This window comes from Podarcis tiliguerta, assembly GCF_965153285.1.
Source record: "Podarcis tiliguerta genome assembly, chromosome: 9".
NCBI lineage: Eukaryota > Metazoa > Chordata > Lepidosauria > Squamata > Lacertidae > Podarcis > Podarcis tiliguerta.
The window spans coordinates 13,280,019-13,303,197 of NC_139542.1; the positions used below are offsets into that span (position 1 = coordinate 13,280,019).

General features: G+C 43.8%; 2 protein-coding genes across 4 annotated transcripts in view; both read right to left on the reverse strand.

Moving 5' to 3' along the window:
• Window positions 1-1,812: 1,812 nt before the first annotated feature.
• Window positions 1,813-15,142, reverse strand: COQ2 (coenzyme Q2, polyprenyltransferase). The gene is made up of 7 exons (XM_083398586.1): window positions 14,603-15,142; window positions 11,547-11,713; window positions 10,817-10,938; window positions 10,222-10,307; window positions 6,030-6,163; window positions 3,861-4,049; window positions 1,813-2,379 (listed from the first exon to the last, which is right to left on the reverse strand). Exons 1-7 carry the CDS (start codon window positions 14,826-14,828, stop codon window positions 2,182-2,184), a joined length of 1,122 nt encoding a protein of 373 aa, XP_083254712.1. The 5' UTR covers window positions 14,829-15,142; the 3' UTR covers window positions 1,813-2,181.
• Window positions 15,143-17,272: 2,130 nt separating this feature from the next.
• Window positions 17,273-23,179, reverse strand: part of HPSE (heparanase) — a 28,221-nt gene continuing 22,314 nt past the window's right edge. Inside the window, exons 11-13 of one of the 3 annotated variants that reach the window (XR_014501830.1) lie at window positions 22,669-22,815; window positions 19,317-20,029; window positions 17,273-19,283 (exon numbers count right to left, since the gene is read on the reverse strand). Coding sequence is in view for 1 of the 3 variants with exons in the window: in XM_083398465.1 (XP_083254591.1) it covers window positions 19,870-20,029; window positions 22,669-22,815 (307 nt within the window). In the remaining 2 variants the exon portion in view is untranslated. Of the gene's footprint in view, window positions 20,030-22,668; window positions 22,816-23,179 lie in introns of all 3 variants that reach the window. The other 2 variants (XR_014501831.1, XM_083398465.1) reach the window with 2 other exon arrangements.

Consider the following 23,179-nt stretch of genomic DNA (forward strand, 5'->3'; position numbering starts at 1 on the left):
GAAAGAAATGCAAATGGGCAGAACTCCCAGACATAAATCAAACTGACAAGGGAGACTTTTCGATTATTTCAGAGCTGTAACTGATTTGGTTGACACAAGAGATGAAATATCACATGAGTATTGCATGGTTTTTGAGAGAGCTCTCCTAGCCGCATCACAACAGGAAGCCGTTCAAAGCTTGGCGAAACGAATGCCGCAGAAATGAGCTCGCTGTTGCTCTTTGAAAGGTGTACCTGCCACACCTTACCAACAAATGATTTCTAAGAACAGTTGTGCAATGCTTTCCTGTTCCACAGCATAGCTTCCTCGGTGGAGGGATGGATAACTCCGGCTAGTAGTCTAATTTGTTATTATTTTTAAAGCCCCCGTTCACCGAGGAAAGGGCACTTATGAATGAAAAACCCTGTGAACCCACTCTCCGGAGATCTTTCACTGTCTTGACACGTTGGCGCTAGAACCTTACTGGAAACAATTATCTTGTGGGCTTAAGAACAAAGGTACTAAGTCACTTGTTGACTGCGTAAGTAGCTCAGGGCTAATTCATCCTCATCTGTTAATTGGGCCTAAACAAGGATCTCTTTGATGTGATGCCAAATTAAGAGGGCCTGGTTCAAAGCAGCTCAAGTTGTTTTCTGGATGCCCTGCAGGAAACTACTAGAAAAGAAGAGGTATCGCTAGAGGTAGACAAAGTAATGAGCTAATTGGCAAATTAAGTTTGTCACCATTTTGAATTGTGGGTTTTCAATCTAGCCACTTAAATTGGAGCTTTCACCTCTGAAAGCTTGTTTAGCGTGAGTGATATTGTGAAGCACCTAGAACAATGACACTTTTAGGGCTTCGCTTGGCTATGTAGTGGCTGTCAGAACCATCCTGCTTTAGAGGCTCACATTAGTTTGCACAGCTGGATGACAGGCACCTCTGCTTGCCACCCTGAAAGCACAGCTTGATGTTGTTAAGGACATCCTATTTAAGAGTTTGGGACGCGGGTGGCGCTGTGGGTAAAACCTCAGTGACTAGGACTTGCCCATCGCATGGTCGGCAGTTCGAATCCCCACGGCAGGGTGCACTCCTGTTGCTCAGTCCCAGCGCCTGCCAACCTAGCAGTTCGAAAGCACCCCCAGGTGTAAGTAGATAAATAGGGACCGCTTACTAGCGGGAAGGTAAACGGCGTTTCCGTGTGCTGCGCTGGCTCGCCAGAGCAGCTTCATCATGCTGGCCACGTGACCCGGAAGTGTCTTCGGACAGCGCTGGCTCCCGGCCTCTAGAGTGAGATGAGCGCACAACCCTAGAGTCTGTCAAGACTGGCCCGTACCGGCAGGGGTACCTTTACCTTTACCTATTTAAGAGTTTGGATTTGATATCCCGCTTTATCACTACCCGAAGGAGTCTCAAAGCGGCTAACATTCTCCTTTCCCTTCCTCCCCCACAACAAACACTCTGTGAGGTGAGTGGGGCTGAGAGATTTCAAAGAAGTGTGACTGACCCAAGGTCACCCAGCAGCTGCATGTGGAGCAGAGACGCGAACCCGGTTCGCCAGATTACGAGTCTACCGCTCTTAACCACTACACCACACTGGCTCTCTTTAATGAGACAAGTTTTGAACAGCCATTCTTATCAAACACTGAAGGCTCCAGTTCCCCCCTGCCCCTCTGGAATGGCTGGCCTCTGTCAGAAAGAAGATGATAGATCAGTGCGCAGTATATCTGCAACCAGAGGACCAGCCTTTTCAAGAGAAAGAGCAGCAACCAGCCAGGTATATAAAAATGTAGTATGCTCAAAACATTTTAAATGAGAACACCACAGAACTGAACATCACCTTGACAAAAGTCACTTTATAGTTTGGTTTTGTGTATCTAAAAATAGAACTATTTTACACAAATGAAGAATTTCATGAATCACACTATTTCATGAGTCACAGTTCTTATTTACAGTAGGCCTATATCCATAAGAGTTCTCACACCCATTACAATTTTACAATGTTGAAGTTCAGTTGTAAACTTCGGCGAGTGTTTCCTCCTAAAGTTTTGACAGGAAGCAATCAAATATAGCTGATTTATTGCCACAGCTGTATACCGGCAGTGAGAAGTTTACACATAATAAAGATACACATTTTTTTTAAAAATGTCTCATCAATAAAGTATTTTAAATACAGCACGAGCTGAAATCATGTAGATTTTTTTTTTAGTTGTGTTCATTTCCTTTCTGTAAAACAACTTTATTTTCTTCTGTACTATCTAACGTTTTCATTGTTGCTTCTGTATTTTTCCTTTTCTGTAAGTTTCCAAGAACAATCCCTACGAAAAGTATGAGTCCTACTGTGCGGTTAGAAGAGAACTTTTTCCAGCAATCTTCAGGCTTGTGAATATCCAAAGTGTATATCTGGAGAAGGAAGGGGGATATCAATATTAGTGTACTGTAATTCACACTTATAATTCGCCAAATCAATACCCTTTACTCAGTTCCCTCTTCTTCTTACGATAACTTTTTTGCTTCCAAGTTTTTTCCTGGACTGCCATAAATTCACCTGCTTTGTACAAATGCTATACATGACTTTCTCCTCCCCAAGTTTTGCTGTGCTTCACCAACTTCTCTCTTCTAGATATCCCATGTTTTATTGTGTTTTTATATTTTGCTGGAAGCTGCCCAAGGCGGCTGGGGCAACCCAGTCAGATGAGCAGCATATAAGTAATACCGTATTGGTCCGAATACAGTGGTACCCCGCAAGACGAATGCCTCGCAAGATGGAAAACCTGCTAGACGAAAGGGTTTTCCGTTTTTCGATGCGCTTCGCAGGACGAATTTCCCTATGGGCTTGCTTCGCAAGACGAAAATGTCTTGTGAGTCTTGAGATTTTTTTTCACTCCCCACCCCCTTTTTCTAAGCCGCTAAACCGCTAATAGCCTTTTAGCAGCTAATCCGCTAATCCCTTAAGCCTTTAATAGCCGCTAATAGCCGCTAAACCGCTAATAGCGCTAATCCGCTAAGCCGCTAATAGGGTTGCTTCGCAAGACAAAAAAACCGCTAGACGAAGAGACTCGCAGAACGAATTAATTTCGTCTTGCGAGGCACCACTCGAATATAATCCACACTTTTAAAATTGGAGGGGGGGGGAGAGAGAAAAAGACAATACCCGAATATAAGCTGTTCCCTTAAAAAAAAATTGGGGGGGATTTTGAAAGGCACCCGCCCAAGGAAGCGCAATCACACAACAAGGAACACACACACAAGGCTTGCCCAGGGAGGGTTGGGGGTGGGAATCAAAGGGGAGTCAAGAAGCACTTGTCCCAAACAAGCACTCTTTCATCATTGAAACCCATGTGGTCATCTGCTGCCAAATTCAGTAACTGCTTTGCGGCGGCCTCCCCCCCTTCCCTCTGATGGTTTGGGGGAGGCTTGGGAACGGCAGGTGGGTGGTACGTCAATGCCCCGTGCTGCTCCCTGGGGGTGAGAGCTGTGCTGCTTTTCCTCACTTCCCCCTTCTTTCTGGCGGTTTGGGGAGGGCGTTTGGGAGCCAAGGTCAAGATGGGTGCTGTTGTCCCGCACCCGATGGCCCTTGTGGGCAGCTGTTTCAGCAGCAATATCGTAAGGTCGTGAATATGTCGCACTTTAACTTTTCACGGTCGGAATTTGGAAAAAAAGTGTGGCTTATATTTGGGGCAATATGGTATTATCGCCATCATCAACATCACCATCCCCTCCCTGTTAAAAACATCATTGTATACCTAGAAAGACAATAAATATTTTTAGTGGATACAAGACAGAGCAGGTGCTTCAGCAGGTTAAGAACTGAAACCAAACGGCTAAAGCATCCACCTGTTTCAAGCTTCCACGTAAAGAGCAATATAAGTATGGGATCTAACCTGCTGAGCCAAGTGGATGCCTGCTACAGTCACAGCGACATAGTATGGAAAAGTCTGATCACAATTCATTCCTGCTGCAGTAAGTCCCAAAAGCATGATGGTGCTGAAAGCACTGAGCCATGGCTTTGTGTTTTCATTGAACCGGAGTGCTGTAGATTTCACGCCTATGGCGAGATCATCTCTTTTATCCTATAAGGGAAGGAGTTGTTAATGAAAAGACCAGTCACGTGGCATTTCATAGACTTAGATAGGGAAGGATGGTGATTTTACGTGGAAGTGGTCTCTGTAAGAAGAGCCTGTGAGCACGTTGATCCTGGTTAGAGACCTAACCCAGCAATAAGAAGGCCAAAGAGCTGGAGAGAAGATGTGGTGATCAGGTGGGATTGCTATGAGGAATGATGAAAATATGGAGCAAGCCACTGTGTCCACAATGAAAACATTGCATTGACTGGGCTTTAGCCATTTGACATGATTTCTGATCAATCCAAGCCTCTGCATCTCTGCCCCCTTTCTCTTGCTTGACAAGTCACGTACATAGGCGGGTTGCTTCACCAGGCATCCTGGGCCATAAAGAGAGTAGGTAACTTTGATGTAGTTTGTTAATCTTAGGGCCAGGAAACAAAGTTTCCCTATCATCCTTCCTTGCCATCCTTCCTTTCCTGTTTACAGCCTGTTTATGACCTCCAGGGTTTGCTAAATGCATTCCTCCTTGATTCCTGTTTTATTTACCCTCAAATATGTATGCATGCTCAAAGTAGTCTTTTGTAGTTAAAAGGATTTCTCTGATCTAACTTTTCCCCACATGGTGGGTTTTTTTGAAATGCTCAGAGAAATCTGATTGGTTCTTACAAGCGCTGTGTTAGAAGTTTTTTTTGTTAATGAAAGGGACCTGGGCCAGGGTATGACAGATTATTATTCGCACTTCCTCCCAAAGTCTTGCTGGCCAAGCCTCGTGTGTATTTTATTAATCAGGGTCCAATCCTTCCTTTACCTTTGGAACGCAACAGAAGACAGCAACCAAACCACAACCCCTTGGCACAAATGGGAAGGTGCTTATCAGTTGCTGAATCAGGTTCAAGGTTTTGAGGTTGATAATAAGAACTTTGGTCAAAGGTACTTAAAAGACTGCCTTCCCTTGTACAGACCAAATTTCATGGCTGTCACTTGGTGATTGCACGGAAATGGACTTTATCAGTGGTAGCATCCATCCTTTGGAATATCTTCCCCTGGATGGTTCATGTGGTAGAGAAAGTAGTCAGCTCTGAATGCCTCTTAAAGGTATATATGACTACGCAAAATTTCCTAGAGTCTTATTCCTAATTCCCGAAACATTGTTCTTTGTGTGCACTGCTCAGTTTCTCTATGGCACAAAGTTTTACTCTGTTTTCATTTAGCTTTTAAACAGTTTTATTTAATTCTTGCTGTGTTTTTATAACAATTTCTATTGATTTCCCTCGATTTGATGGAGAGAGAGATGTTAACCCACATATTTTGAACCAAATGGGAGTAAAATATTTCCTGAACGACAGAGTGCAGAGGAAAAGGATAAACGAGAATGCTAGAACATGAGCCACTACAAAGTAGTTAAGAGCATGAGCTACAAATTAAGGTGTTCCCCATTCAAAGCTCAGAACTACTTGCTGAGCAGCCTTATGCAAGTAGCCCTCTCTCAACCTTAGCCTCTCATATGTAATATGGAAATAATAGTAATACAAGACTAACTTCTTTTATCAAGGTTGCTGAAGATAAATGCACCTGAAGCCTTGGTGTTATTATTTTGGGATATTCTGATCAGTTTTGAATATTCTGATTAATCATTCCCAAACTGTGGAATCAGCAGCTGCCTAGCTATTATGAAAACCAAAAACAAGCATGTAAATTTATAAGCAAATATTCCAAACATCCATGGACACTGAAATCGTTCATTTTGTTCATTTACAACCAGCTTTTGTACCCCAACAGGGTTGATAAGGGCAGGTCACAATAACCGCCATAAAAACATCAACAATGAGAACAAAGAAACTATTAACAAATAAGGAGTTGTTCAAACAAGCATGCACAGTTTAAAACCTGCTTTGGTATCCATCACCCCCATAATCCATCAAAACCACTCAGCACCAGTCCCTAATTTCCAAAGCCTCCTTAATAAGGAACAGGATGGGTATATACCTGATGAGCATAAATAGTGTCGTACATTAATGTCCAGCAAACTCCTGAGAAATACAGGGGCAAGCAAACTGACCAGTCACAAGAGCCTTGGACGGCTGACCACCCAAGTAAGGCTCCCCAGTTGAAGGTCAGGCCTGAAAGAGATATGACAAAAACTAAAACAAAGAGTCTCAAATGCAGCAATAGTCTCTATTTTTCAGAAATATCTCACATGTTCATTTGCAATGAGATTCAACATTCTTGTGAGGCACCCTGATAGGACTTCGTTTTCAGAATGATTCAACACTCGGCCAAACAGTTTTATTTTACTTACAAAAGTATTTCTACACTGCCAATTCATACAATGTAACATGGTGATGTACAGCAATGTATACAATAAAATATAAAATGCAATAAAAGCAGTACAAAAACCACCATGAAAATGACTGGCTGATCAAAAAGAAATCACAATCCCAGAATAGTAGCCGTGTTAGACTGGAGCAAGAAAAAAGTAACACATTCTGTAGGCGACTTAAGAGAAATTGGCTGACTGCAGATGGAGCATGAGTTTTGTTGGAAATGATTATGGCTTTTGCTAAAATAAGCCAGCTAGCCCCAGCCTTTTCCGTCATCAGAGTTTTCAACCCAAAGAGAGTCAATTGGCCACAAAGTGTGCGCATAAATACTAATGCAAGGGAGAAAACCAGGCACCGTCCCCCTGACCGTGTAAGATATGCATTGCCATCAACACTGAGAGAATGGGTGGGAACACGAACTTGCCAGAAAGGTGGCACATTCTTGTGGGTTCTTCAGCCCACCCAGGCTAGTACCATAGGCTCTGATCCCCTCCTTACAAAGAGTAGACAATGAGATAAACAGATTTCAAGCAAAACGGATTGCTTTTGTTTATCTTTGTTTTGATGTGGAGGAATAGGAACGCAGGGCTTCCCATGTTTCCAGCACAAGATTATATTTTCGTACAAAATACACTGACTTGGCAGGAAGAAAGAGACTCCAGTTCATAAACAGATTAAACAACTGAGACTCTGTGAAAGAATAGTACTATTTCTTTTATTGTATTCTGCGGAAGTGAGTCAGGCAGTTCCCAAGGAAAAAAAGTATCGCTTAAAGTCTGCCCGTCCCATTGGTCAACACTGTTTTTATTCATGGCAGAAAGCTAATCTCATTCCATCTGTTCTATTCACTGCTAGTGGCCACACAAAAAGGAGGGCAGGGTGGTTATGCAGCACTGGAAATTTTGGCAATGACACCTGGCTCATTATACAAGCCATAACGATGGAAAAATTGCACTTGCCAAACACTCCCTCTTCCAGAGAGACAGAAGTCCTGCCTTCGCTTGCATCTGATCAACCTGCTAGCATAATGTTTATTAAAAGACACATGCAGGGAATATAAATGAAATCGGGGGAGGGAACTGTGATAGAAGAGTGAATAGATTAGAAAAATGAAATCCTATACATGTCTACTCAGAAGCAAGTATGACAGGCTTCAATGGGCTTTACTCCCAGAACTTAAGTACTGCAGCCTTAAGTTCAGCATCTTACCCAAAGACATTAGCTGGGTTTTTGGAAAAATTAAAAGACATTAGCTGGGCAAGAAGACTGGGGCTCAAAGTATATACTGAATTTATTGAACGTTGCATAACCTGAGAATAAAAAGGTAAAGGTACCCCTGCCCGTACGGGCCAGTCTTGACAGACTCTAGGGTTGTGCGCCCATCTCACTCAAAGAGGCCAAGGGCCAGCGCTGTCCGAAGACACTTCCGGGTCACGTGGCCAGCGTGACATCGCTGCTCTGGCGAGCCAGAGCCGCACACGGAACGCCGTTTACCTTCCCGCTAGTAAGCAGTCCCTATTTATCTACTTGCACCCGGGAGTGCTTTCGAACTGCTAGGTTGGCAGGCGCTGGGACCGAACAGCGGGAGCGCACCCCGCCGCGGATATTCGAACCGCCGACCTTTCGATCGGCAAGCCCTAGGCACTGAGGCTTTAACCCACAGCGCCACCCGCGTCCCTAACCTGAGAATACCTCGTAACAAAAGGTAGGCGCCACAGTATTTTTTTCAGCTGTTATTTATATATCACTAAGATTTATAGACTGCCACTCAAGCATATTATCAGGTTTAGAATAAAATATTTTAAACTACATAAACATAAGGTAAAACACATCAGCTCTAGGGCTACAGGCTCTATCCTCACTTACCTGGCAGAAAGTCCCATTGAATTAAATTGGTCTTACTTCTAAGCAGACAGTGTTAGGATTGTGCTGGTAGTCATACACAGAGTAGACCTACTGATATCAATGAACTTAAGTCGGTCAAGACTTCAGGGGGTTCACTGCAAGTATGACTTGGTTAGAGGCAACTAAAATGCCAGTATAAAACAGATTAAAATAAAATAAAATAAAAAGCTTCAGAAAAGAAAAAAGGTATTTGCCTGGCTCCAGAAAAACATTGGACTGGGCACCAGGAAAGCTTTTGGGGTAGGGCATTCTAAGGCCAGGGCATCAACACTGCAAAAGCTCCTCCCTGGTAGCCCCTGACAAATCAGACAGAAGGAAAACCCCAGAGAAGGGATTCTGAGGAGGATCTCAAATGCCAAGATTCAAATAACTCCTCTTGTAGTTTGGGAGCCAAGACATCCTTCAAACTTCTCTCTCTTAAACAGTATTTCTCCAACCTGCAATACTGTGTGGCAAACTGCCTTTGAATGACCAGAATTTCAAAACAGGTTTCCAGTGTAGCATAGTGACCTGCTGTTCAAATTAAAAAGAATTCAGAAATCCAACTGGATGCGCCTTACAAGTTTGGCATGCCTCACTAGTTCCTTTGTTTCCAGCCCTTTAAATCAAATGCCGGTAAAGAAATTCAGAAGGGAAATAATTAAAATGATATTGATTCACATTGCAGCTTCCCATCTTTCCAGTGTTCATTTGAAACATCTGAACTCTTTAGGTATTACTATCAAATTACCATACTGTTTTCACATGCTAGGTCAGGTGGAGACTAATAACACAATACTCAGAAGCGAGCCCTTTTTAATTAAATAGGGCTTACTCATGGATAAGTGGGGCTAATACTTCAGCCTTCGTTGTGCTTAGAGTAGATCCACTGGAAGCAATGGGAGAAGTCAGACTAACTCAACTCCAATTACTTTCAGTAGGTCTTACCACTCAAAGCACAACTGGTTTCCACCCATTCATTTGAACTTTGCTAGCCAAACTAAATATGCAAATATTAGCTTCCCTCCTTACAAAAGCTTCCCTCCATGTGTGGCTACCCAGACTTTTAAGATCTTACTTTGAGGTCCTTTCTGGAATGCTCCTATCAGGTAAACTGTGGTGGGAGGGAGCTGTTTTTGTAGTGGCTCCTCAGCTGTGGAATACTGCCCCTAGACCAGCTCACTTGGCACCTACTTTGATATCATTTTAGTGCAGAGACTTTTAGTGCAGAGACTTCAGCATTATATTTTTATCCCCACCAGGTTATGTTATACCGCTTTTATTGTAATAGCTGTTTTATTCGATATATGTATTTTAATCATTTTGACATTCTGATTTTGTAAGCCACACTGAGAATGTTGTTAAAGGGCCAAATATCAATACTTACATTATTATGAATAAAAAAAATTCCTTCCAATAGCACCTTAGAGACCAACTAAGTTTGTTATTGGTATGAGCTTTCGTGTGCATGCACACTTCTTCAGATACCCTGCATGCACACGAAAGCTCATACCAATAACAAACTTAGTTGGTCTCTAAGGGGCTACTGGAAGGAATTTTGTTTGTTTGTTTCGACTACGGCAGACCAACACGGCTACCTACCTGTACCTATTATTATGAATGAAACTGTGTCTTCACAATTGTTATAAATCAGTAAGAGCTAATAAACAAACAAAAACAAAGCTTGTTATTTGGCTAACGTTTAAGTATTGCCCACGGCAAAGTTCGTTTAAATCAGGTAATTCAGACTTTGAACACTTCAGAACTGGACAGAGAGCAGGGAAAAGTTATACAAGAGGCTCGTGCTCATTAACTCTCATGTTGCGATGAAGGAAAATGAAGAATGCTTGCTCAGAACAAATCTAGTCAATTCTGGCAAAGAATACGATACACTGAACAGTCTGACCACAATCCAGTGTAGAGTTAAGCCAGTACAAAACCCATCTGAAAGAAAAAGCAACTTGTGAGCTCACCCAAGAACAGCTGTGGCCAGTATGTTATTCTCTTCATAAGTGGATAAGTCACCACAAGAGATAAAGAAGCAGCTCCCAGAGCAATACTGCAAAGGAATAATAATAATAATAATAATAATAATAATAATAATAATAATAATTTATATCCCACCCTCCCCAGCCGAAGCCAGGCTCAGGGCGGCTAACAACAATAAATTAGTACAACATTCTAAAATCATTTCATTATAAAAGTAATTCAAATCAAATTGATGGCAACCATTGGAAGTGGAAAGAGCATTAAGAAGTTGCATTTGTATTCTACCCCAACATACTTCTATCATTGCAACAATTCACATTTGAAATACACTGAAGTCAGGATTAATTAAGGCCATAGCAATGCCTTCTCAATTAATGGTTCTGAACAGAACATTTTCATTACTTACTCCTAGCCTCGTAACAACAGACCTTGTGAACCACACCTCTCCATTAAAAAAACGACTTTATGAATTATTATGTAATGTTTACACCTCCCTAAGAATGGCTCCAGAAAGCACATCCATGAAAGCAAGCTTTGTAAGAAATGGCCGAAGCAATCAACAGCTCCTGTCTAACTTACCTGTAATAATTTAAACATAATAGGATGCATAAAGCCAAGCTCAGCTGTCCTCCCAGAAAAACAAGGGACTGAAAATTTGAAATCTCTCCAGCTGCCAGTGGTCGGCTTGCTGTTCTTGTAACCTAAGTACAGAAGATTATTTCAATGATTGAATTATATAATCATGTAGACATACCATTCCCAAGCCAGAAAATTTGGGTTTTAGTCACGTACCATATTTAGTCCTCGCCTTTGGTGCATGACACCCTCCTATTCACCAGAGGGTGTGTATATGCCACTAAGGCCAGTGGGACTAAGTACCAGTGAACACAATGTGGTTCTAGGTGAAGAAGCATCACAGAGCCATCATGGTATGCTGTGCATGTTCACACTGAACCTCAATCTACCAGGAGCAGCCCATCAAGCTGTCTGACACATTGCTGGTGGTATGCATTGACAACAGAGCAGAGGCTGAGAGAGATCCTGGAGGTGAAGGCAATTTGTAGGTTTCCCATCACATGGGTGACATTAAGGGACGGTGCTTTCCAGTCTCAGCAACTCAGACCAGCGACTTAATTTGAGATGCACATTGCTAACATATTTCGGTACAAAGAGAAGTGAAGTTTAGGTATTTGAAGCCCACATAGTCTTCAATGAGCATATCTTGCGGGTGGGACTTGCTTTGCAAAAAGGCAATTTACTTACTTAGCAAACATTATGAGCCTGCCTGCTCTTTTCAAGTCCTCTCTACCTTTTTGTCATAGTCTTGATCCCACATGTCATTGATTGTGCAGCCTGCTCCACGCATCAGGACTGCGCCAGCGCCAAAGAGTAATAGCATGTCCCAGGCCGGCAGACAGCCTGGTTCTGCTGCAAGGGCTATGCTCCAAGTGCAGGGTAGGTACAGCAGCCAAGTCCCTAAAAATGTAAATTAGGGTAGGAATTAGTGATGGATAAATATACTGTACATATACTGTATGTTTTTCTTGATTGGTATTGACTCATCTGGGTGAATGCAAAGCTTCTGAAAACAATAACTAGGACAAATAAAATATGCAAAAGAATATAAACATAAATTGCAATACTGAAAAACCCCTGAGGAAATTTTAATCTCACAGGACACACTATAACTGACCTTAAGGTGGCCAAATGGGAACAGAGGAATTTTAAGGGGAGATTGCGCCACAAAACCGATGAATTGCAATACATCAACAGGTTCAGTGCTGACACTTATAGAATTAACACTACATGTGTTAATTGACTTACTGTGCCAGGATGCCTGTGTTAGCAGCATGTTTGTTGTGTACACCCACAGCTAAAAATCTAACTACCACATTGGTAATTTTCTACATTTCATTTTCCTGACCTCATTGTTTACTATGTGGTTTAACCCACAGCGCCACCCGCGTCCCTGTTCAGAGCATAAGGAACACTTTAAATACACATCTCTTATCATGACAAACCATCCTCATTTGTCTTAGCGGAGGAGCAGCTTCTTCCATGCATTGCTTTGGTGGGCATGTGCAGAACTGCCACTTTCGTTGAAGTAAACGTGGAAGCTTTTGAAGACAGGATAGCTCTGCATTTGCACTGAAGAAATTTCAACAACTTATGGAATTGCAGGATTGAAGAGATTACTTCTGCATTCTGTTTCTTTGTTCTGAAGGTTACATTCCCACATTTTTATAACATAATTTAGAGGTTTCACACCAAATCCTGACCCCTTGAGCATTGTCATCTAGCTAGGGAATGAACAAATCTATCTGCCATCAATGGCCCTTTAGAATTGTTGTTGTTGTTTACTTATAATTAAATTCCTATGTAATTATGGAAGCCTCATTCCTGACCACACATGATCACTGTGGAAATGCAAGAGGAAGTAAGGGGCACAGATCTGGGAAGTAAGGTATAAAGAGCCTTCTTATCTGCAAGGGCTGAGAGCAGATCTCTTGCACCTTTCTTCTTGGTTTCCTGCGTTACAAATCGACAACAGTTTAATTTCCCCACAAGAAAAAAGGAGTTATCTCTAAGGTTGTCAGCTAAATAGGGGGGAAAAAAACCCAGACTGCTCTTGTGCAAGCTTCTACAGTGTCTTGATGTGCACAAATAAAACTTTAACATCTCTCAACATGCAGCTAGACATTATCTGCTGCTAACATCTATACATAAAGTTACTGTCAAAGGCAGAGGTGCAGCTTTTTCAAGCAGACAATCCTAGATATACCTTCAAATCAGCTTTATGTATGGGGCATGTAAACATGTAACTAAAGAGAATCACAAACAGGGACATGTTAAATATGGATGGGCAATCAAGCAGAGTAGTATTTGCCAAAAAAAAAAAAAAAAGACACACACATTTAAGTTCTTACACTTCTCTCAGGGCTGTAATTAAAGCAACAAGGGGAGAACCGAAAGGTTCAATGCAAAACTGCTGCGCTAGTCACAGTTCACTTCAACGCAATGTTAAGAGAGGAGTGAGTTTGTATCTGCTCTCCCCATGTCCTATTTACTTCATTTGGTAATGTAAAAGAACATGTGCAGTTTGTAGGCATACGAACATACAGGGCAGTCAGCAGGCACAATCCGACTCCCTCTTGCATGTTCAGATTAACATATATACTATCAAACAGAGGGGTAGAAAGCTGCCTTTTACCAAGTAAGACCATTGGTGTATTGAGCAGTAGCTCTCCAGTGTTTCAGACACAAGCCTTTCACAGCTTTATTTGGAGACACCAAGGACTGAACCTGGAATCTCAGGCATGCAAAACATGGTGCTCTATCCCTGAGCTACTACTGTACAGCCCTTACCCATTGCTGATTCCTAACCTTCCCTAACGCGAATCATGTGGCCACTCCGCTTACAAGAGAGGCAAGCGATCAAGGTTCATTCACAAAGAAAAGAGTAGAGCTCAACTCTGCAGCATAACTTGCAAGATAATAGTTGTGATAATTCTCCCAAAGCCATTTACTCTGAGAGGAAGTTAGAAAGGGGACTGTGGCAAGAAGAACCTCCTTTGTAAAGCGACAGGATCCGCGCCCCTTGCAAAGATGCACAGCCCAGCGCAATCCTGCACGTGTTTGCTCAGAAGGAAGCCCCTCTAAGTGCAACCGAATTTATTCTCATGCAAACGTGCCTAGACAGCATCTTAAAAAGCAGAGACATCACCTTGCCAACAAAGGTCCATATAATTAAAGCTATTGTTTTCCTAGTAGTGATGTATGGAAGTGAGAGTTGGACCATAAAGAAGGCTGATCGCCGAAGAATTGATGCTTTTGAATTATGGTGCTGGAGGAGACACTTGAGAGTCCCATGGACTGCAAGAAGATCAACCCTATCCATTCTGAAGGAAATCAGCCCTGAGTGCTCACTGGAAGGACAGATCCTGGAGCTGAGGCTCCAAGACTTTGGCCACCTCATGAGAAGAGAAGACTCCCTGGAAAAGACCCTGATGTTGGGAAAAATGGAGGGCACAAGGAGAAGGGGACGACAGAGGACGAGATGGATGGATAGTGTCTTCAAAGCTACCAGCATGAGTTTGACCAAACTGCGGGAGGCAGTGGAAGACAGGAGTGCCTGGTTCATGGGGTCACGAAGAGTCGGACACGACTAAACGCCGTGCCTTCATCCGGATAGCAACAGGCCCCCGTCCTAGAGACGTTTGCACTTGACAGCAAGTGAACCCAGGCAAGTTCAACAGGGTCAGGATCGGCCAATCAAAAGCGCCCCGCGACTTCCCGCCCTCTTCAAAACAAAAACAAGAGGGGCGGAGACTAAGAGGCTGCCCGATGATTGACAAGCAGACTCACCAATAGGCTTGTCCAGCCTCATGAGGCGCAGGTAGGGCTGAGCCGGCCCGGGCGCCGCTTGCACCAAACCCGCCGCCGATAAAGTCCCGAGGGGCCGCGTCTTCTGCCCGAGCGGCCTGGGAGGCTCATGGCTCCAAGTACAGCTAGCTAAGACGCGGAATGGGGAGAAGGGCCGCCTGAGGCAAAGCGGCCCGGCTAGGCGAGAGAGTAGCCGCGCGGCCGACATAGCGACTCCGCCTCCGCCTGACGTCGCGGTGACGTCCCGTTTCCATAGAGATAGAGCGTCGGCACGCTCGGCGGCTTTCCGTTTTAGCTCACGTTGTGCGTCACTTCCTGTTGCGGTTGGCTGCCGCAGAGATAAGAAACTGTAGAATAGCCCATCCAGGTGTCTGGTATGGGAAATTCCGGGTTCAGAATCGGAGTACTATTACACCTAGTGCAATCGATCTAGTGCACGTGTGACTAGGCAGCCACGTGTTTCCCCATCTACACACACGAGTCAACACCAAAGACACGAGTTCCTGGTGTGTGTGGGTTTTTCTCCTGCCTCGTGTGAAGAAAAAAATGTAGTTTGGAAATTGTTAAAGTGAAACTTTAGTGGAGCAGGTTTAAGCGTTTAATTGAGGGCAGGATTCGTGGTGGGAGCTGTTGGGAAGGGGACTTCCAACTGAATGCCACAAACCGTGTTTCGTATGGGGTGTTTTTTGGCTGAAGCTCCAAACCAGCCTCAGTCCCCACCTCTGACCTGAAAATATTTATTGTGCAGTGTCTGCCTTCCAGAAGCAAATAATATTGTTTTCAAATTGTATTTTATTGAATGTGATTATCTGAACAAGACACTATTATTAATATTGCTTTTAAGATGTCCATTTGATCCTCTGTTATGTAGCAGGAACCCCCCCCCCCCATCATTCAGTTTGTACAGACTTCACACACACTCACACTCACACACTACATACGCTACACTTCTGTTATAAATTCATAGAAAATCAACCATACATCAGATTTGCACTGTTCCACTTTTATTTTACTCCATGAAGGAAGGACTACAAAATGGGGAAGGTTTGATATACAGGCCACCATAATCCCTTGAGCATAGGAGCACATCCACAAGAGCCCTGCCCAGTTGCTATGCCAACCCTGATGGTCCTAGACAGAAAACCATCAACCCTGCATACAGGAGTGGATTCAACACGGACTATAACAAAAGAACAGTGATTGGATTTCCCCTCAGGGGGCAGGAAACTGCAATCTCCCCTTTGTCACCTGGAAAGTACTCATGGGGAGGGGAGAAAGGAGGAACCAGCCAGGTGACAGGACACTCAGGTTACCACCACAACTCCTCCCTCAACCCCTCCTTTCTGTAATGTATGCATGATGTTTCTGGGGGTGGGCTTGACCTAGAGGAGGGGAATTTCAAAAGTTTTTATAAGGTCTTGCACACCATTGTTCTGGGTCTTTCCTCTCTCCTGTGAGTGAGGGGAACACCCTGCTGCAACAGTACAATAAAGGCCAAGCCTACAGGCTGCTGATTTGCTCCAATTTACTCTGGTTGGTGTCTTTACTTTTTGTCCAAGGGAGCCCTCGGATTTTTCCGGTAACAGTTAGAAACTCCTACTGGTGCAGAATGTGACCACCAAGATTCTGATGGTCTGGGACAACTTAGGTCCCAGCTTGATTACTGGCAGGAGTGTTGTTGGTTGGCCCTTGGGTTGGCGAGGCTCATTTGACATCAGTGTAAAACAGAGCCTTAGGGTCATTGGCCCAGTGCCGTGGAATGGTATGCTCTTCAAATAGACATTCAGGAGCTGCCTTCTGGTTCAACCTTTAAATGCTTGTGGAAAACATTATTCCACCTTTCATTGTGGAAGAGTGCCCCTCCAGGCAGCAGAAATGCAGGTGGCGCTATGGTCTAAACCACTGAACCTCTTGGGCTTGCTGACCAGAAGGTTGGCGGTTTAAATCCCTGGAATCTCCCATTGCTCTGTCCCAGCTCCTGCCAACCTAGCAGTTTGAAAGCACACCAGTGCATGTGGATAAATAGGTAGTGCTACAGCGGAAAGCTAAACGGCGTTTCCGTGCGCTTTGGCTTCCGTCACGGTGTCCCATTGCGCCAGAAGCGGTTTAGTCATGCTGGCCACATGACCTGGAAAGCTGTCTGTGGACAAATGCCAGCTCCCTCGGCCTGAAAGTGAATGAGCGTCACACCCCATAGTCGCCTTTGACAGGACTTAACCGTCTAGGGGTGCTATACCTTTACCTACCATGCAGTAACCCTGAGGAAGCTAGCTTTTGACACTTGTAGTGCACATGGGGGTCAAAACATTGGTTGTTTTTATTTTTTAAAAAGTTGGGACAATGACACCACCTGCTGGCTTGTTTCCTCTTAGCTGCAATCCCCACAGTAACTTCTTTTTGGGATGTATGCCGTCTGCTGTAAAAGGGAGAGTGATAGGATCATGTCTTTGTGTTCAACTTGTGCTATGGGGGTGGTTATTAGAGTGCTCATGGGGTGGGAGTTCCTTTATGAACGTGTTCAGGATCAAGCTATATGGTTTTTAAATGTGGCGCCTACATTCCTGTAGGAAACTCCTGAGCTTATTCAACAGCCCCTTTAGCACCAAGGAGGCTATGTGACAACTAAAAAGCCAAACATTCACAACAGCAAACAATATAAATTAGTTTATTTCAAAAACGTGCAGGTACCAAAACACATGAACACACTTCAAAGCGAAGTACAATAAAGTTGCCTAGAATTGCATTTTGGCAAGCTGCATGCCAAAATCTAGGAACATTATCCTGAGTTTGACCATTGCGCCATCAGGATCACTGAAGCAACGTGTGGCGTCTAGATGTCGGTGGACTCCAGCTCCCATCAGTCCCAGCCAGTGTGACCAAGGATTAGGGATGATGGAACCTGGAGACAGCAACACCTGGAGGGCCACAGGTTTCCCCACATCTCTCCAGAGCTTCAGACAGGAGTTTCCAGCAGCTCCATGTGGGGGTGAGAGAGAATGAACTGGGCGCTGTTTGTATGCAAAGCATGGGTTCATAATCATGAGCTATAACCCTTTTGCCTTTGTTGCCTAATAGCAATCTCAATTCTCTTGACTGCAATCGCTTGTCAGGGATGGATCCACAGCTCCCATGATTCTTGCCTGTTGGCCATGCCATCTAGGGCCAATAGGAGCTGCAGTCTGCAGTATCTGGAGGGCACCCTGTTGACTCTCCCTGGCTCATATGCAGTCAAAATGACCCTAGCCCCACACAAAAGGGAGTTACCTGCAGATGTGGAGGAATGCCAGCATTTGCAGAAGTACAAAAAGGATTTTTCAGGCCCTCCAAAATGCCCAGGGACAACTGAGCATGCTCAAAGGGCATGAAATGTTTTGTGTGTGTGTGTGTGTGTGTTGTGTGTTGTGTGTGTTGGGACGGCTGGGGGGGGCAAGGAAGAAATGAAAAGTTAGGAACTGGGAACAGAATGCCTGCAACCCAAGCAGGAATGTGTCACACTGTAAACATTTTGTTGTAGGTCGTATGTCTATAATGAAGGGGGGAAATGTTTTTAATCTGTGCATATTGGGGGGGGGGGGGACGAAACTGGGTACCTTCCATAAAACAGCTTCCTTAGCAACAGTAGCTTCAAAGCCAGAAATACCCACAAAGTACGGTGTAAAGGGAACCTGCTGTCAATGGGATTTGTGGCTATGATGGTTGCTGTTTCTCCCACGCTGATCTTGCTAGTATGTTTGACCCAGCAGATGTCAGGTAAGGGATTGGCCTGGATGAGGTCTAGTTTGCTAGTGGGCAGCATGCAAGTGTGCCAGACACATTTGCAAAAGTGCTACAACTGATTTATAAGAAATCACGAAGAGGAATCCTTCCTGATCGCTACCCTGTCATAGAATACAAGAATCCCTGAGAATGCTTGAGCTTGTCTGCTCTTTTTGGTGCTAGCCTAACAGAAGCCCCGTAAAAATTTCCAGGCTGGCCGGCCAACAGCTCTTATATTCTGCTTCTCCTTGGCTGTGCCTGTAACCTGCTTGCTTATTCTTCTGGTGACTTCTGTTTCAGTGTATCTGAAGAAGTGTGCATGCACACAAAAGCTCATACCAATAACAAACTTAGTTGGTCTTTAAGGTGCTACTGGAAGGAATTTTTTTAATTTTGCTTATTCTTCTGTTATCCTCAAGATTGCTTTTCCCTGATGTCACTCAAATGGTCCGTTTCCCTGTTTATCCTCAGATGCTCCAAGGGTTGTTGTTGGCATCCGTCTGCCTCTGGAGATAATGGAAGAGTCTCACCTTTGGGAAGAAAGTCAAACTGTTGGAGAATTACAGCACTTGGTAGGGCTGTGAAGACTGATATGGTCTTTTATTGCAGGTGGAGCAAATGAAGGCATCCGGTTGTCTTGCTGCAGGTGCACTGGGAGCCAGTGTGGCGTAGTGGTTAAGAGCGGTGGACTCATAATCTGGTGAACCGGGTTCGCTTCCCCGCTCCTCCACATGCAGCTGCTGGGTGACCTTGGGCCAGTCACACTTCTTTGAAGTCTCTCAGCTCCACTCACCTCACAGAGTGTTTGTTGTGGGGGAAGAAGGGAAAGGAGATTGTTAGCCGCTTTGAGACTCCTTCGGGTAGTGATAAAGCGGGATATCAAATCCAAACTCTTCTTCTTCTTCTTCTTCTTCTTCTTCTTCTTCTTCTTCTTCTTCACGCCTCCCAGAGGTCATTCCTTCTCTGACCACTGCTATGGATGCACAACCTGACTGTCTGCCTCCAGGCACTGCGATTGCCTGCAAAGTATTCCCACACGGTGGGGTTGATGTTGCCAGCCTTCGTGCCATGTTTGCAGACATCTTTGTGACACAGAGCTGGGCTGCCAACAGACCTAGTGCCTGAAGCCAGCTCCCTGTGCAGCACAATCCTGCCATCTTCCATTCTGTGTACATGACCAAGCCAGTGTAGATGTCGCTGAGAACCTACGCCACTAATTTCGCGACTTGCTGTTGGACATCCATTCTCTTTGCATCTCTAACTGGAATCTCTCCTTAAGCAGAGCTTTCGTTCTTCGGAAAACAGTGGCTGAAACAAAGTTCCTAGGTAAATGTTACAAGTGGAAAGTTAAAATAAAAATGGGGGTGAGGATGGAGGGATATTCCCCTTCACTCTTGACTTGCTTTGTTTCTGCCACCAAACTATCTGGAGCAGCCGGATGTCTTGACACCATGTTGGCCACCAACTTGATTTTGGGAACGTGAGCTAAGTTGCTAAATGCAAGCCCGGACCTTGGCATTCCTTATTACATAGAATCCATATGAAAAAGCTGGAAGTGCAAGGCGGCTTCCTGGACTGAGAGGCTTTTCCCTGAGAGTGGGCAATATTTCATCATCCAACATTTTTAAGACATGGCCATTCAGCTGCACGGATCTGCGAGAGGAAAGAATGTATATTTTAGACACAAAATTTGTCCTCCTCAAACAATAAACCTGGCTAAGGTTTTGTTGCATTTGTTTTCAAGAGACCATTTTAAAACAAAGACAATTCTGTCATACAAAATGGTATCTCTAATTGATGAAGTTTTAAAATGTATTTTTTAATTATTTCATGAGAATGGCTTTAAATAACAGGGAACTCTACCATCTATGTATATTTCAGAGCATTAGGTTGCCTTTGTGTGTGTGTTACACAAAGAGCTTCAATCCTTTTTGAACCCTCATATGCTCTTTGTCTGTGTGCTTGTTTTAAATGCACAAGAGAAGTACAGTGGTGCCCCGCAAGACGAATGCCTCGCAAGACGGAAAACCCTCTAGACGAAAGGGTTTTCGTTTTTCAATGCGCTTCGCAGGACGAATTTCCTATGGGCTTGCTTCGCAAGACGAAAATGTCTTGCGATTCTTGCAATTTTTTTTCGCTCCCCACCCCCTTTTTCTAAGGCACTAAGCTGCTAATAGCCTTTTAGCAGCTAATCCGCTAATCCCTTAAGCCTTTAATAGCCGCTAATAACCGCTAATAGCGCTAATCCGCTAATCCGCTAATAGGGTTGCTTCGCAAGACGAAAAAACCACTAGACGAAGAGACTCGCGGAACGGATTCTTTTCGTCTTGCGAGGCACCACTGTATTTATAACGTGAATAAGCTTTCCGGCCCACGTAAGTTCATAGTGCACATGTAACACCATGTAAAGCAAGCCTTCTGTGTGGAAACATCCTCACTGTTCAAGCTGAATGCTCTCTTCAAGAAAAGGAAAAATCCACATGTTTCCAGAAAAGCGGATCTGAATGCTAAAAATAAGTTTAGCAGACACTGTCTGGCTGTCATTCCTGGCCAGCTGAAAGTTGGATCTCATCAGGGAACTGGAGCGCACAAGGTTACAGGATGCAGCTTCACTTACGAGTTCATAGAGGGACAGATCATTATCATAAATTGAGGAAATCTCCATATGGATCAGGAAGAAATGTGGGCAGAATTCTTGGGAACTGGTTTCCCAGTTTTTGAGATGAAACACAATTTCTGAGAGGTCACTTGACTTCCTTCCTAGCTGCAATGCTTTTAGGACGGAAAGGATTTCCTTAGTACTTGGGACCCGAAACCTACAAATGTAATCCTGATCCTGTCGTTTCTTAGAACAAAATAATAATAAGTTTAATGCATTAACAATGAACAGGAATGACAATCTTTTGTCAAATCTTGAACACTGTTTCAAGAAATAGAAGTCATTTTCAAGCTGAAGATTAAGGGCTGTGAATGTCCTAGAATCACAGAACTGTAAAGTTAGAAGGGACCCTGAGGGTCATCTAGTCCAACCCTCCGTGATGCAGGAATCTTTTGCCGAATGTGGGGCTTGAACCCATAGCCCTGAGACTAAAAGTCAGAAATGTGGACTGTGAACACATGACTGGTTGAAGCGCATTGTTAATGTGTGGTTACAGAATGAAGTGCGAAGTAATTGCTATGCAAAATGATGTTACATGACACTTAGATTGGTTAGCCTGGCAGACTGTGAGATAATAATAAATAATAATAATAATAATAAATTTTATTTATATCCCGCCCTCCCCAGCCAAAGCCGGGCTCAGGGCGGCTAACAACAGTAAAACAGCACAAACAACACTTTAAAATCATTCATTATAAAATTAATTAATTCAAGCCACTGGCAACCATTGGGCCAGAGCTCTGCGAAGATGTATTCAAAGCCCCAATTACTCAGGCACAGTGAGGATTACTGTGTGAGCCACTCTATACCTCTTTCGTTTCACCTCCTGTGCAGGTGTTGTGGGGGTGGGAAGAGCCATAAGCATCACCTTGAGCTTTTTGGAATGATTGCTTTAGGAAACTTTGGCTGTGTACACACTATAGCTTTAGAGCACATTTGAAGCACATTTCCTCTCCCTCAAAGAATTCTGGGTACTGCGGTGTGTTAAGGGCTGCTGGGAACTATAAATCTGTGAGGGGCAATCTACAGTTCCCAGAATTCTTTGAAGCGTGTGTGTGCTTCAAAGCTATTATGTCAGAGGTAGGCAGCCTAAGGCCCGGGGACCAGATGTGGCCCAATTGCCTTCTCAATCCGGCCCACGGACGGTCCGGGAATCAGCGTGTTTTTACATGAGTAAAATGTGTGCTTTTATTTAAAATGCATCTCTGGGTTATTTGTGGGGCCTGCCTGGTGTTTTGACATGAGTAGAATGTGTGCTTTTATTTAAAATGCATCTCTGGGTTATTTGTGGGGCATAGGAATTCATTCATTATTTTCTTCTTCAAAATATAGTCTGGCCTACCACATGGTCTGAGGGACGATGGACCGGCCCACGGCTGAAAAAGGTTGCTGACCCCTGTATTATGTGGACACAGCCTAACAAAAGTTTCCCAATCGAGGTACCTCATTTGTCGAGTATCTACAAATCAAGAGTCGGGTACAGGGGGTTAAAAGAAATTGCTAACACCTTTTAGATCCCGCACAACATTATTAGAAAGGGAATGAAAAGGGTCTCCTCTGAAAATCCCAAGTTTTTAAAGCTCATATTAAACAAATAATATTTAGAAAGGCAAGGAAAGTTGGAACTGCTTACTTGGAAAGTATGCTGTCTTCTCCGTGAGGCAGTAAAAGATATTCATCTATCTGCCTGCTGGAAAAGGAAGAAGGTAACTGCAAGTGTTTTGTGCTGTTATAGAGGTTCAAGGCAAATAAGGTGATATCCCCTTCTCTGTACTTCGGGCTGGAAGGAAAACATGAAGCAGCCTGTTAAAAGGATATACTAGATAATATATAGTATACACTCCAACATTCCTCAGATGAAAATAAGGGCATTCTGTTTGATATGAGCATTTTCTCCGGGTGAAGTACAAAAGTTGTTTGTTTGTTTGTTTGTTTGTTTGTTTGTTTGTTTGTTTAATTTGTGTACCTGCAGGTCTCAAACGTTATCAGAGGAAATGCACAACTGCAGCATTTTAAGCACAGAAATCTCTGCATTTATGTTTTGCATTTAGAGAAGTCTGAAGGGGAAAGAAAACCCCAAATCAATAAATACAACCAGCCTGTGCCATTTTTCTAGAAAAAGAGGTGCCGGAACTCACTGTGAA

What these genes read in the sequence shown, in the direction of transcription:
- COQ2 (XM_083398586.1), bottom strand. Translation starts at nt 14,828, where the DNA reads ATGTCGGCCGCGCGGCTACTCTCTCGCCTAGCCGGGCCGCTTTGCCTC. An exon ending in TTATGTTTAAATTATTACAG is followed by an intron (nt 10,308 to 10,816) that starts GTAAGTTAGACA and finishes ATTCCTTTGCAG; the next exon opens with TATTGCTCTGGGAGCTGCTT. An exon ending in CTGGCCACAGCTGTTCTTGG is followed by an intron (nt 6,164 to 10,221) that starts GTGAGCTCACAA and finishes TATCTCTTTCAG; the next exon opens with GCCTGACCTTCAACTGGGGA.